Below are 13,602 nucleotides of genomic sequence, written 5' to 3'. Positions count from 1 at the left end.
AGTCTTACCCTTGGGATTTGCATACATTCCTTCCTCTAGGATTCAGGTCCTGGCCACTTCCATAGGTCACACAGCAAAGCATTAACATCACCACAAAGAAGACGTGAGACCAGGGTGTCATTGTCCCCATGAGTTTGGGAATCAGTAGAGTACATATTACCCCCATTCCACTCAGCTGTCCCGTTTTCCTCATCCCCATCCGACCCAGAGAAGCCGATTGCTCAATCTCCATCCTAAACACCCTCCTTACAAATAAAAGCACTAAAACAAGCAGAAGAAAGTTTCAGAGTCCCCCAGAGGCAGACAGGGGAAAATATAGGAACATCTCAGCAGCAGGGAAAGACTCCAAACTTGGAATGAAGCAGAGAAAGGCTCCACTAGTGTTACATCCACGAGGTCTCATCAGACACAAACTTCACACTCCCAGATGGCTTGTCCGGAGAGTGGTGAAAGACTCTTCCTGACTAAGGAGAGATGATGTGTACATGGGAAGCCCACTCGCAGGATCTCTGTCACCCCCTGGAAGCTGAGGAACAAGGATGAGGAATAAACGTGTTGTGTTATTGTGCAGCAGCAGCTCACTCACAGCACTTTCTGCAAACGGAAATGAAGCTCAGTTACTCTGTCTGCCAGGCAGCTTGAAATGATTTTTACTGCAGGAGTGGCAGAAGGAAATTCCAGATTTGCTACCCCGATCCTCTAGTCTAGGAGGTGGGGCAAAGTGGACATGTCCCACCCAACCTTATACACTTTGGGCATCACAGCTAGGAATAAGCCAGATAACTTTTTGGTCTGTCAGGAATTGTATATTTTGCTTCACGTCCTTCCAAGGTGTAGATTTGCTTTATAAATACATAATTTCATATAATTTGTGAAATGTGGAAACAGCTATTCAATTAAGAGTAGGAATGTTTTTTTCTTGATACATACATACTGTACATACTTACTGTACATACATACTGTACATACTGTACATACATACTGTACATACATACTTGCCAACTCTCCACGAGACTCCCTAAAATAGCAGCAATCTCCCTGACTCCCTGAAGAGTCTACTAATCTCCCTGATTGCACCTTAACCCCATTGTGTAGATACAATATACATCACAGAATTATAGCTTCAAAAGGTGATCTCCAGTGCCGTGCCATTTCCCTGCATTGGTCATAAGGCACCTTGATCACTATGACTACATGCATTTTCAAAGCTTTCCCCTGGTCACTTATATGGAATAACTTGTGAGTAAAACACTATACATGATCAAGAATGAAAAGTATCAGTGTATATCAACAGGTATGAGCCAAACTATGTAACTACTTTGGGTCTCATTTCCAGTTGGAAACGCATCTAAAGGCTCTCATACATCAGAGACTGATTGCAGCAATCGTGCAATTTGCAATCGATTGTGTATAAAAATCTTTCCCTTTTTAAATCGATTGCAGACTGCAGAATTGCCACAATCGATTGAAAAAGGGAAAGATTTTTATACACAATCGATTGCAAATTGTACGATTGCTGCAATCAATTGCTGATGTATGGGGACCTTAAGACACACGTTTCAGGCAGAGCAGTACTTGTCCACTATAACACCGCACTCAGGTGCTGCTTTCACAATCTCCCTGAAATGCTTTTTCAAAATTAGGCAAGTACAGTATGCATACATACAGTTATTATTTCTGAAATTCTTACATGGGGATTATACATTTTCTGTGGCTCACTATGCAATATCACTGTAATGGATTCACTTTTTGCCCTGTCTGTATTTGTTACTTTTTTCATTGCAGAAGTGGCTATAAGGGTTATTTACAAAAGTGCAATACAAAGAACAATTGCTGTTTTCAAAATCACTGTTCACAGTTCCCAGTTTTTGTAGCCATTGCCAGGCAGTGCAAGTTCTGCGTTTTCCATTGCCAGGCAGTGCAAGTTCTGGGCTCAGCTGCATGTGGCAAGAAGCCCCTTTGGCTCCTTACTTGTGTATGTGCAAAATAGATGTCAATATGCATGCTTCATCGCCCCAGATGAGATGCCATGCTTTCTCGTATGCCATCACTCTGCTTTCTCTGAGCAGAGGACTTGCAAGCCAGAACAGTACCTGTGCCAAGGTCAGGGTCGTAGGTTAACTAAGCCTGGATCTTCATAGGGGCCGGGCAGCGCATGGTAGGTGCAACCATGCTCCCTGCCATGCCGTGACCACAGTCCCTGGTGCATGGCCACCACAGGTAAGTACTGAACAAATGGGTGTAGCTACAGCCCTGCTGTGGCCATGCTGCCAGCACCTGTTCCCGCCAGAAGTATCTGCGTCCCTGAGTGTGATGCCATGTTCGGTTGACTCAGGTCGGGTTGTGCCTTGCTAAGTACAGTAGTAGAGTGAAAAGAAATATCATTTTGCAGAATCATTTAAATGAGCTGCCAATTGGTGGACTTGGTGCATATAGGGGTCTATTCATGCAGCAGTGAAAAACCATGTTTCATAAAGCACTTCAGAAAACTGGGCTTTTCACTGCTTCCTTGTGATTAAGTAAGGGTATACCATGGAGATGTCTAAGATTTCTCAAGAGGTGCCTCTGATTAGCGTAACTATCACTTCCCCTTACACTAGTAATGATTCAGAGAAGAACAGAAACGTCATGTTTCAATTTCGCTTCTCCATCTAATGATGATGATATGAACTGAAGCTTACATCGGTAGAGAGAGGAGCAGTGAAGTTCACTGCTCCTCCGTCACTCCACCCTCTAGTGTCCAGCATCCACCCTGTGATGTGGGTGGACGCAGGAGCGCAAGGCATTGCTGGCGCATGCGCAGTGGGAAGAAGACTTATCGGACTCCCAATATGTCAGTTTTCGCATTGCTTGGCGGAATCGCGGAGGAGCCATTGAACAGTGGACAGGTATTATTGAATGGCTACAAAACAGTACTGTATATTGCATCAATATTATGTAGTACTGTATATAGTGATATTTTACTGCACCCATTTCATAATGTACATGAATAGAGCTTATAGAGAGGTTTTAGCCATCTTAAGGATAAGTGCACAACCTTTTCCTTGCCACAAAGACACTCTATTCTCTATTGCTAGAAACAGCCTCATCCTTATCATTTTAATAGGATACACATGTACCTTATACTTTTGTGGAAAGGAACGTGTCTAGGGGCCTGATTCAGCAGCGCTCACAGATGAAACTGCGTATGCAGATCGGCCAATTGTTCACTAGTGCGTATGCGTAAAAGCCACAATGCACATACGCTGCGATCACACTGCAATTATGGACGCACAGAGGAAGCCATCGCAGAGTGAGTGACAGGCTGTGAGCGTTTGGGGTAATGACAAGGGAGTGGTCATAAAAATGCAGATGTGCCTGTCCCTTTGAATGCCGTTGCATGGGGGTGCATAAATTAGCCACTGCGATTGCATACACCCCTTGAGTACTCACTGCATGCGACGAGACTTGCAGTTTCTGCGGCTTGTTGGACCTGGTGTAAATTGTGCGTGAGGGGCAAATGTGCATCAATGGTACCAATGAATATGCCGAAGTGTGACGTAGTGCAGAAGTGAGAAAGCAGCAGTGGGCGTCTCTCTGTGCCCGCTGCAGTGTTGCAGGCATTAGCATATATTCGCACCTGCACTCCAAAAGGATTCGCAGCTGCATACACAATAGTGATCCTTGCTGAATCAGGCCCTAGGTACACTTTTAGCATTATAATAAAAACCTTGCAATATTCAAAAGTGATTCTTGAAGTAGATAGTCTCCTCATAATCACAATTCATTTCTGACATTGGTGAAGCTGAACCAAGCACTACAGTATATTATGAGAAAAAATAATTAATGTAATTAAGAGGTGATCCTAAAGACTACTGCAGGTAGTACCTGATGAGACGCTTTTACTCTTTCCACCATGTGCATTTTACCTAGTACCTACAAACCTGTAAAATGGATGCATCCCACTTTTAGTTCAGTGTTTCCAAAAATGAGTGCGATGGTGTGCACATTGAGATGCATTAACCAGACAATTAGCTGCAGTTGTACAAAGCAAGAAACAGCATGGATTCACAGCTGATAAGTGATCCTTAGGGGCATATTTATCAATTATTGGATTTTAGACTCGATAATTGTAATTTTTTTAGCGTTGCTAATCACGGCAATAAAAAATTATATACTGCCCGAATGTATAATAGGCTATAGGCATCAGCAGTCACTTCACTCCCCTATCGAGACCCCTACATCAGTACTGCACATGCATAGTCTACTGACCACCCATGTGCAGTGGCCATTGCTCCGGAACCCTCTCCAACGGTTCCTCTGTACATCTCTCCAGAGGCGTTTCTAGAGAGGAGGGGACCCGAGTGCAGTCTCCGACACGGGCCCCCTCCTCTCCTTCCGGCTGCCGGCAGCGCACTGAGCTGTACGCGGCCAGCGCCGGAGTTATAGACTCTGGGCACTAGAGTGTGCCCAGAGTCTATAGTGTATGCACAGGGCACTGGGAAAATGGCCGCGGCGGCCATTTTCCCTGTACTGCGCATGCACAAACAACGGGAAATGGCCGCCGTGGCCATTTTCCTGTCATTTAACAGCGCCGGACCACTGCACCAACGTGGGACTCCAGAAAGGTAAGTAAGATTATGGGTGCAGGGTGTGCGGTGCGGGGGCCCGTGTTCCCCGCACACCCTGCACCCATTATAGATACGCCCCTGCAAGGGGCATATTTATCACAATCCGCATCTCAAATGCGGATAGGATGTGATAAATTTGCCCAAAAGTACAATAGGATATTTGAATACATTGCAAAGATGTACAGTGTAAAACATTGAATTGAAGGACAGAGCTCTGTACCTGCGAATCTCTCCCCCGAACTTCTCAGGGTATTTTTTGCAAAACATACTCTGAGAGTGTGACCACACATGTGTAATTTTCTGGACCATGTGATCTCCCACATGAATAGTGAATACCAAATAAAGATACTCCAGGGAGGATCATTTTCTTCAGATGTTCCCCGTAGCACAGAAATCACCATACAGGTAAGGTGTTTGTATTTAGTACACACACAAAAATGTGTTTCTAATCCACAGCTCTCAGTCTGTCAATTAACATATATACAAAATTCCCCCTTTTCATATATTCTTTCGAAAACTGCTGGATCTGTACATACTGCCCCCTTTGGGGGTGTGATATGTATTACCGCCGGGCACATGGCCTGTGGTTCAATTCCAGACAGCAGCTGCCCGACAAAGGAGGAAATCCCGATCGTCCTAAAGGTAAGTATTTACTAACCTAACCCCCCTAACCCTAATCCTCCTTAGGGGTGCCTAACCCTAACCTCCCCCCTGTGCCTAAACCTAACCCCCCCTTCCCCGTTGCCTAAACCTAAGTCCCCCGGGGGGGTGCCTAGCCCTAACCTTCCCCCAGGGGTGCCTAACCCTCCCTCCCCCTAGCCTAACCCTAACCTCCCGGGGGGGAGCCTAACCCTAAGACCCCCCCGGGAGCCCTAAACCTAATGGCTGTCCGCTGCAGCGCCCGGCATCCCTTTGATCGGGATGCCGGGCGCTGGTCTCCTGACGTCGGGCAAATTACAGGCGTCTACATTTAGACGCCTGTCATTCGTCCCTAGTCGGGATAAAGCAGTCTGGAAGCCGGCGGTCGGCATTTAGACTGTCGGGTTCCAGACTACATCCCCCCTTTGGTATCCTGACAACTGAAATAAAGTACAGCAAAGTGAATCTGCAAACCTGTGTGTATATTGTCTTACTACTCGTACAAAGAAAGGAAAAGATTTAACTCCTGCACTACACTCGTCACTATATTGTGTTCTATTTTAATTCAGTAAGTGACGTATTGGGGTATTTGGAATTACTATTATAATTATATCAATTGTCTGGTATCAATTATTGTTACTCCAGACCTGCCAATAAGACAGGAGTGCTACTAATACCCCTTATTTATAATCGATTATCAAAAATAATAAGAAAAAGGTTTAAGGGGTTACTTTACTCAGTGCACATGCCCATTTTCCAACATACAGCCATTGCAAATTATCATGAATGTCCATTGAATTTATTAAAACATAACTTTTATTTATTTTGTACCTTAAAATATAAATATTAGCAGCAAAATATAAAATATAAAAGTGATTACAGAAAAGAATATGTAAAAGAATTTAAAATGTAACATTAAGGTGTCCACTCTTTTTCTAATCCTTTAATATCTCCAACAGATATACAGTATATTTCTGTCTTTAGGTTAACTGTGATGTTGTTCCCACTTCTAACAGTAGCAATTTATTTATTTCTCTCAATATTGGCAAGTTTATTTCTCACTTGCTACAGTGTTCAGGTGTTCTGGTAATTGTTGCAACATTAATACAATGTATCTAATACTGGTTACTGATCTGCATATGACTGGATCGTATCATCTGAGGTATAATAGTCTATTGAATAATGAATAAACTGAGGGTCATGTTATAATAACCACAAATTCAGCACTGATTTCCAGTGTAACTAAATGTTGAAACACTCTGACCATTCAATGTAATTTGGACTAAGACCCTCATTCAGAGCCGCTCGTAAGTGGCCGTACGCTCGTAGTCATCCGATGTTGTTACACCACGCATGCATCAGTGTAACAGTGCGCATGTGCGTACGGCTGATTGCGATCATTTTCTCAGTCGTTCGTCGAATAGCGAACAGGAAGTGACATGTCAAATGTGATTGACAGAACTGTCCGTTTTGGGGCGGTGACGGAGTTGGAGATGGGAAAACGCAGGCGTGTCGAGGCGTTTTTTGGGCGTACATAAATTATCTGATGCAAACGGCCAATGTGAACGGAACAAGTGTTACGTCACTGTCTGATCCACTTTCCATTAAAACTGCTCGCTCAGCTTGTGGTCTGGTATTCTCTACCGCAATGACAATGGTCTCTTCGTTCTTCCCGAGGCTCATCGATGGTTTGCCGATTTATCAATTGAGGCCTCAAAAACAATCAGTTTTGATTTGCAAAAATGCTTGTAAGGTGTTTAGCCAATAGCCTTTTTTTAGTAGCAAAAAAACGTACGCAGGTGAACTACTCAGCTGCTAATTTCTGGGTTAGACAATCAATTAGCTTACAAATTTATTGTCAATTTGAGTGTTTTTGCCAAATTTATTTTCTTCTTTTTTTAGGGCAACAATATTGTAAGCATGTTTGTTGTTTTTCTTCATTTTTTAGGGGCCAAGAAAACAATCGTCCTTTTGTTTTTTGCTAAGTGTTAATTAAAACTCATAAATTGTTTTTAACCCTTGGTTGTTTTATTCAAAAATAATGTTTCGATTTCCGTTGTATTTTTTTAAATTTTGTTTGCGGGATTACCTTTTAACCAGTTTTTGAATAAATTACAAATAGAATTGTGCAGATTTTCAACATTAGTTTATTTTTTGTTGTTTTTTTTTTTTTTTAATTTTGGGAAATAATAAAAACTTGATAACGTAAAAACAAATAACAAATGATTTTAGTAACACACAAACAAAATAAGTGGCATTTGAAATCCACAAACAAACACAATTAATAAAAAATTCACAAGAAAGGAAAGGGAGGTTTTGGGCATTAAGGAATATGGGGCAAACACTGAGAAGGATTGTGGGAAAATTAGCCAGTGCTGTCATCGCCTTTTGGCCCGTTTGGCCGGGGTAGGGAGGGAGCCTGAACGGGTCTGGGATGTCCTTCTGCTGGCCTGGCCAGAGGCAGATGTTGTGGCCTCTGGACTAGAAATAGGGCTAGGCACATTTGGAGGGATGGCTGTTGTTGTGCCAGAGGTGGAGGGTCCTGATTTTCCGGCAGGAAGGGAGGCCGGCTCCAACATGTGCTGGCGAACGAGCTGCTCCAGGGCATTTGCTATTCACATGTTGGCCCCAGTATTTTCCGCCAGGGCCTTAGCAATGGTCACGTTGGCCGCAGCACTTTGCTCCAGGGCATCTGCCACCCGTAGCAGATTGGCGTCCATCCTCAGCAGAATCTCGGTCTGCTGATCCGTTTTAATATTGAGATCAGTGAGGAGGCCCACTGCCTGCGAGGGGGAATGCCCTGGACTGTCTGCCACAGGGTCCCCAGCCAGATCTACTGCTTCCTCCCCTGCAGAGCCAGCAGAAATTCTGCGGCCAAAGCTCCCCTCTGGAGCAGACTCATCCGCCTTTGTCTCTGTGAGAAAAAAGAGAAAAGAATTGTTAACATTACAACATTTACCTGGGGCAACATGAGGAGCCGCAAAGTCTGGCATGTCGGTATCCATGTTCGACACACCAAACACCTCCTCATCCTGCACACAACCCTGGGCCATCTCCTTCAAATCTGTGAGCTCCAGTGACACAGGGGTGGGACCCCCACCTGTCCCCCCTGCATGCCTAGCCCTATCAGCCAGTTTTTGCTAAAGACGATATTTGAAGTCGCTCCATCTGTGGGGTAAAAAGTTGGCATTATTCCTGCAGTATTTGGACCTGTAAACACTTTTTACTAAAATGTAGTTTTTACGTACCGGCGTTTGACCTCCCGGGTTGAACGTTCAAAATCACCCACCCTATTGACACCACTGGCTATGTCATCCCACATTTTCCATTTCTGGCTTGCACCCATATTCCTTGCTGCCTGTGGCTGGTTGTCATTGCACATTTGCACCAAAACGTCCATCTCCTTTCTTGTGAATTGTGGCTGCCTTTTTTTTTGTTTAGTTGGACTACTAGGCCCAGCAGCCTCTTCCATGGCATCCTCAACACCTTTTTATAAAATGGGATTAAAATTTATAATGTTAAATGTTCCCAAAATTATTGTTAAACATAATCCTTTTGCCCTAAAAAGAGAAATACTTACCTGGCGCCTCTTGGCCAGTGCTTTGCTGCTCTGTAGTCATTTTGGACTTTCAGGTCTCACTACAGCAGACCGATTTTGGTTTTCAGTGACGTTTTTATAAACTCGTCAGCATTATTCGGCCGCATCATTGACTGTGCGCTCCTATTGTCCATCCTTAATTTGAGCGGGAAAATAAAGACTATTTATGGCTTGGTGTGACTCGAGTCGATGTGGCATGTTTTGATTGTTGGAGGTTTTGCGTTGGAGTGGATTGTTGGCTTATTATTAGAAGGAGGAATTTGTTTGTGCGAGTTTTTGTTTTTTTTTCGAACTTCTTTATTTTCTGTTGGCTTTTTTTTTTATTGTTTGGCTTTTTTTTTGGATTTTTTGAGTAAGTATATTAAAAAACCACCGTAAAAAATAATCGACAATAGTTTCCAATTTTTTTCATTTTTTTTCTTAACAGTTATTTTGGCATTGCCCCAGTGACGTTTTTGAACTTTGGGATATTTGTCTGTTTTTGGTGTTTTTGGTTTCATGAATTTACAAATTCGATGTGTTGGTCTTAGCATATGTTTCGCTAAGTAATGCTTTTTTATTTTCAGGGAACAATCATGTCTTACTACTAAATGTAGCGAACTATTTTGCGAACTAATGTTTGAGTGGTTTTAAATGTAAAATTTACTTACTATTTTGCGAACTAATGTGTCCTTATTTAACTGTAAAAGTTGCGTACTATTTTGCGAAGTAATGTATCTTGATTTAACTGTAAAAGTAGCGTACTATTTTGCCCACTAATGTGTCTTGATTTAACTGTAGAAGTAGCGTACTATTTTGCCCACTAATGTGTCTTGATTTAACTGTAAAAGTAGCGTACTATTTTGTGAACTAATGTGTCTTGATTTAACTGTAAAAGTTGCGTACTATTTTGCGAACTAATGTGTCTTGATTTGACTGTAAAAGTAGCGTACTATTTTGCCCACTAATGTGTCTTGATTTAACTATAAAAGTAGCGTACTATTTTGCCCACTAATGTGTCTTGATTTAACTGTAAAAGTAGCGTACTATTTTGTGAACTAATGTGTCTTGATTTAACTGTAAAAGTAGCGTACTATTTTGCGAACTAATGTGTCTTGATTTAACTGTAAAAGTAGCGTACTATTTTGCGAACTAATGTGTCTTGATTTAACTGTAAAAGTAGCGTACTATTTTGCAAACTAATGTGTCTTGATTTAACTGTAAAAGTAGCGTACTATTTTGCCCACTAATGTGTCTTGATTTAACTGTAAAAGTAGCATACTATTTTGCCCACTAATGTGTCTTGATTAAACTGTAAAAGTGGTGTATTATTTTGCGCACTGCTTTTAGATTTTTTCAGTGTAAAATCATGTCTTACCACTAAATATATCGTACTATTTTCTGCACTAATGTGTGCTCCCTTCTCTATTTTTTCACAAAAAGAATTTGTTTCCAATCCTTTTTTTTTAAAGTAATTTTAAACATATTTTCTACTTTTGAAATGTAGGTTGTTCTGCACATGACACGGCCCAGGCCTGTAAGCATCTTTGGATTTCTTAGTAAAGATAAGTATATTTTTCTTTACACATTTGTCTAAAACAATAACTACCTGGCTTACCATTTCAGGTTGATGTTGGTCGTATTATATTCGCCATGGTTCCAGAACCCGACCAACCTCAACTTCATCCCAGCCTTAGGCCTCATAGGCGTGCAAGGCCCCAGATATATAGAACACGTGTCACCCTGGAATGCCAGATGATGAGGTATTAAGGCGATACTGTCTGCCGCCACAAATCATCATAGACACTCTCTCATTAATAGAGAGTGATCTTGAACGGCAAATTGACAGTCCTACAGCAATACCACCACTTACTCAATTAATGTCGGTATTACATTTTTATGCCTCAGGATCCTTTCAAACCACTGTGGGAATAGTTGCAGGAATATCCCAATCCTCCTTTTCAAGGATCCTGAGGGCAGTGATGGAGGCCCTTTTTAAACAACTCCATCATTTTATTAAAATGCCATTGGATATGGGTACCCTTAATGTGGCGAAGGCGAATTTTTACCAAATAGCTGGCTTCCCACACATCATAGGGGTTGTGGATGGCACTCACATTCCACTTCAGCCTCCAGCAAGGCTGGAGGCTATTTTTAGGAACCACAAGCACTTTCATTCACTGAATGTAATGGTGGTATGTGATGCCTCCCTCCAGATCCTGTCCCTGAATGCCAAATTCCCCGGCAGTGCACTTGATTCCTTCGTCATCCGGCAATCAGGGATTTGGCACAAATTAAACCTACAAGCTGGTGATGCATGGCTTCTGGGTAAGTTGAAACCTTCTGTTGAAACCAATGCAAAGCTTGTTACACAATGGTTCTGATGTTTGTTTCTATATTTTCACAGGAGATAGTGGTTACCCTTGCACGCCCTGGCTGCTCACTCCTTATTTGGTTCCCACACCAGGGCCACAAAGTGAGTATAATTCCACACTTACAGCCACCAGGCAGGTGGTGGAGCGCTGTATCGGCCTTTTAAAAGGCCGATTCAGATGCCTCCACCGCTCTGGGTGCGAGCTCATGTATTTGCCGGCTATGGTTTCGAAAATTGTGGTCCTGTGTTGGATATTTCACAACATTGCCATAAGGAGTGGTGTCCCAATGCAGCCAGAGGATGCCTTGCCTGAAGATGGCCCCCCCGAGGTTGGTCGGAGGTCAGTATGTGGGGGGGCCATACGCGATGACATTGTGGCCAGATTTTTTAGGTAATTATTTTCCAAAATTAAGTTAATTGACACAATGTAGACATGTAAGATTTTAATGTTAAATTTTAATTTTTTATTTTTTTAATTTTTCTTTTATTCCATAAAATGACCCTAAAAAATTATGCCTACTACCTGATCCCAAAAACTGACTTCATGTGGACACATTGGATATAACTTCGGGAACAATGATTTCTTCGCCTCATTTGTGGAATCATGTTGGCATGCTACTTCTTCAAACAGTTCCTGAATGTTGTTTTACTTTTGTTGTTTTGGGTGTGTTTTGGGTTTTTGTGTGTGTTTTCATTGTGTGGTTTCATTGTGACAAATCACTTGGTGTTTATTATTTGTGTGCATTAAACTTTTTTTTACCGTTAAACAAACATTTCCTGGGTAAATTACAAGAAAGTGTAACCTGGTCCAAAAAAGGCAAACTTGCTTAATGTCTAATCCTGTAATGTGTTAAATTGTAATCTTTTTGACCCTGCTTTGTGGCTAAAAACAAACACCAAAGGTTTTATGGTGAATCAGTCTGTTTGCCAATGTAGGCCTAAGCAGGTTTGGTTTCATTTTTACGTTACCACCAAAAAAGAACACACTATTGTTGCTGTTAATTCTACAAACCTATTGGTATTGTTAGGTGTTTAATGTGCCAGCTTACATACTTACTTGAGCTTTCTACAATCCAATTTTCATTACTTAAAACATCATGGTAAAATAGTAGACTTATGTAAGGTTCCACAATCTAAGATTTTCAGACAAGGAATGAGACTTAAATAAATAAAATGTTTATTTATTTTTTTTAAAATTTTTTGGGGGAAAACAAAAAAATTTGTGGCGAAGGAGCGCCAACAGGTGATCCAAGACCACTTGCATGCCAACTACATGGCCCCTCAAGCTCTGCAAGCCGGCGTACATTTCTTCGTTCCGCCTCTGGTCCTCTGTGGGTTTAAAAAATGTGTGGATTACTAAAATGACACCTTAATTTATTAGTTACAAAACTACTTAAAAATCAGACTATACCAAAAAACGAGAATAAAACATCTACAAAACAAAAGTAATGCAAAACGCAAAGATTGTTGTAAAAAAGAAAAAAAAAATTGACATCAAAATTCAAAACAAAATAGGGACAACTATGCAAAAATACTACATTTGTTGTTACCGTAAACAAGAAAGACACAAGTATGAGTGTTTGGACAGGTGTCATATGTAGAAAAAGGAGGGGGTTTAACCCCCTATTGTTCCTCAGCACACTGAATAGTACCTGCAACAATATATGAAAACTATATGGTCATAGAAATCAGAGATATTAGTTGCATGCATTTGCAAATACATGGGAAGCTGCTAGGCCACGTCACGGCTTCTCTGTCACTAGCAGTCCCTAACACTAAGGGGTTCACATCCAGGGCACAGTGCACCCCAAAAAACGTCCAGCCCAGGACCCCCCCAGGGCATCACACGAAAAATGAAAATAGAGTGACAGTGCAGTGTAAAGTATAGGTGTGTAAGACTAATTAATGAGTGTTGGAAAAGTGACAGAGAAGCCGTGATGTGGCCTAGCAGCTTCCCATGTATTTGCAAATGCATGCAACTAATATCTCTGATTTCTATGACCATATAGTTTTCATATATTGTTGCAGGTACTATTCAGTGTGCTGAGGAACAATAGGGGGTTAAACCCCCCTCCTTTTTCTACTTAGTATGACCCCTCCCTTTCATGCACCTGATTAGTGCTGCTAGATTGATTGAGCAGCTGCCATTTTTTGTTTGTTTGGTATGAGTGGTATGAAGGAGCCAGCATTAGTAGGGCATGCTGGTTATAGTAGTGCTAGTTGGAGTTCCCAGGGGTGACTCCCAGGTAAGCTGGCTCTCAATGTGGATGAATTTATGTATGTGCCTTTATCAGGTGGCCTTACATTTGATAAAATTTATATGTGCCTTTATCATGAGGCCTTATAATTGGTATATTTTACATTTGGGGTGAGCGTTCGGGCATAAGGCCCCCGGGCTGGTC

The 13,602-nt window shown here is 41.9% G+C and overlaps 1 protein-coding gene across 1 annotated transcript in view; it reads right to left on the bottom strand.

Moving 5' to 3' along the window:
* Positions 1-611, bottom strand: part of SCARF2 (scavenger receptor class F member 2) — a 236,101-nt gene extending 235,490 nt beyond the window's left edge. The window contains 1 exon segment of the mRNA XM_088465505.1: positions 9-611. Within this exon segment, the coding sequence (XP_088321631.1) occupies positions 9-232 (224 nt within the window). The 5' untranslated portion in view covers positions 233-611.
* Positions 612-13,602: the final 12,991 nt, after the last annotated feature.

Source organism: Taudactylus pleione, unplaced genomic scaffold (genome assembly GCF_031769625.1).
Source record: "Taudactylus pleione unplaced genomic scaffold, aTauple2 ptg000062l, whole genome shotgun sequence".
Lineage (NCBI taxonomy): Eukaryota > Metazoa > Chordata > Amphibia > Anura > Myobatrachidae > Taudactylus > Taudactylus pleione.
Note: the sequence above shows the minus strand (reverse complement) of the source record. Positions and strands in the feature narration are given on the sequence as shown.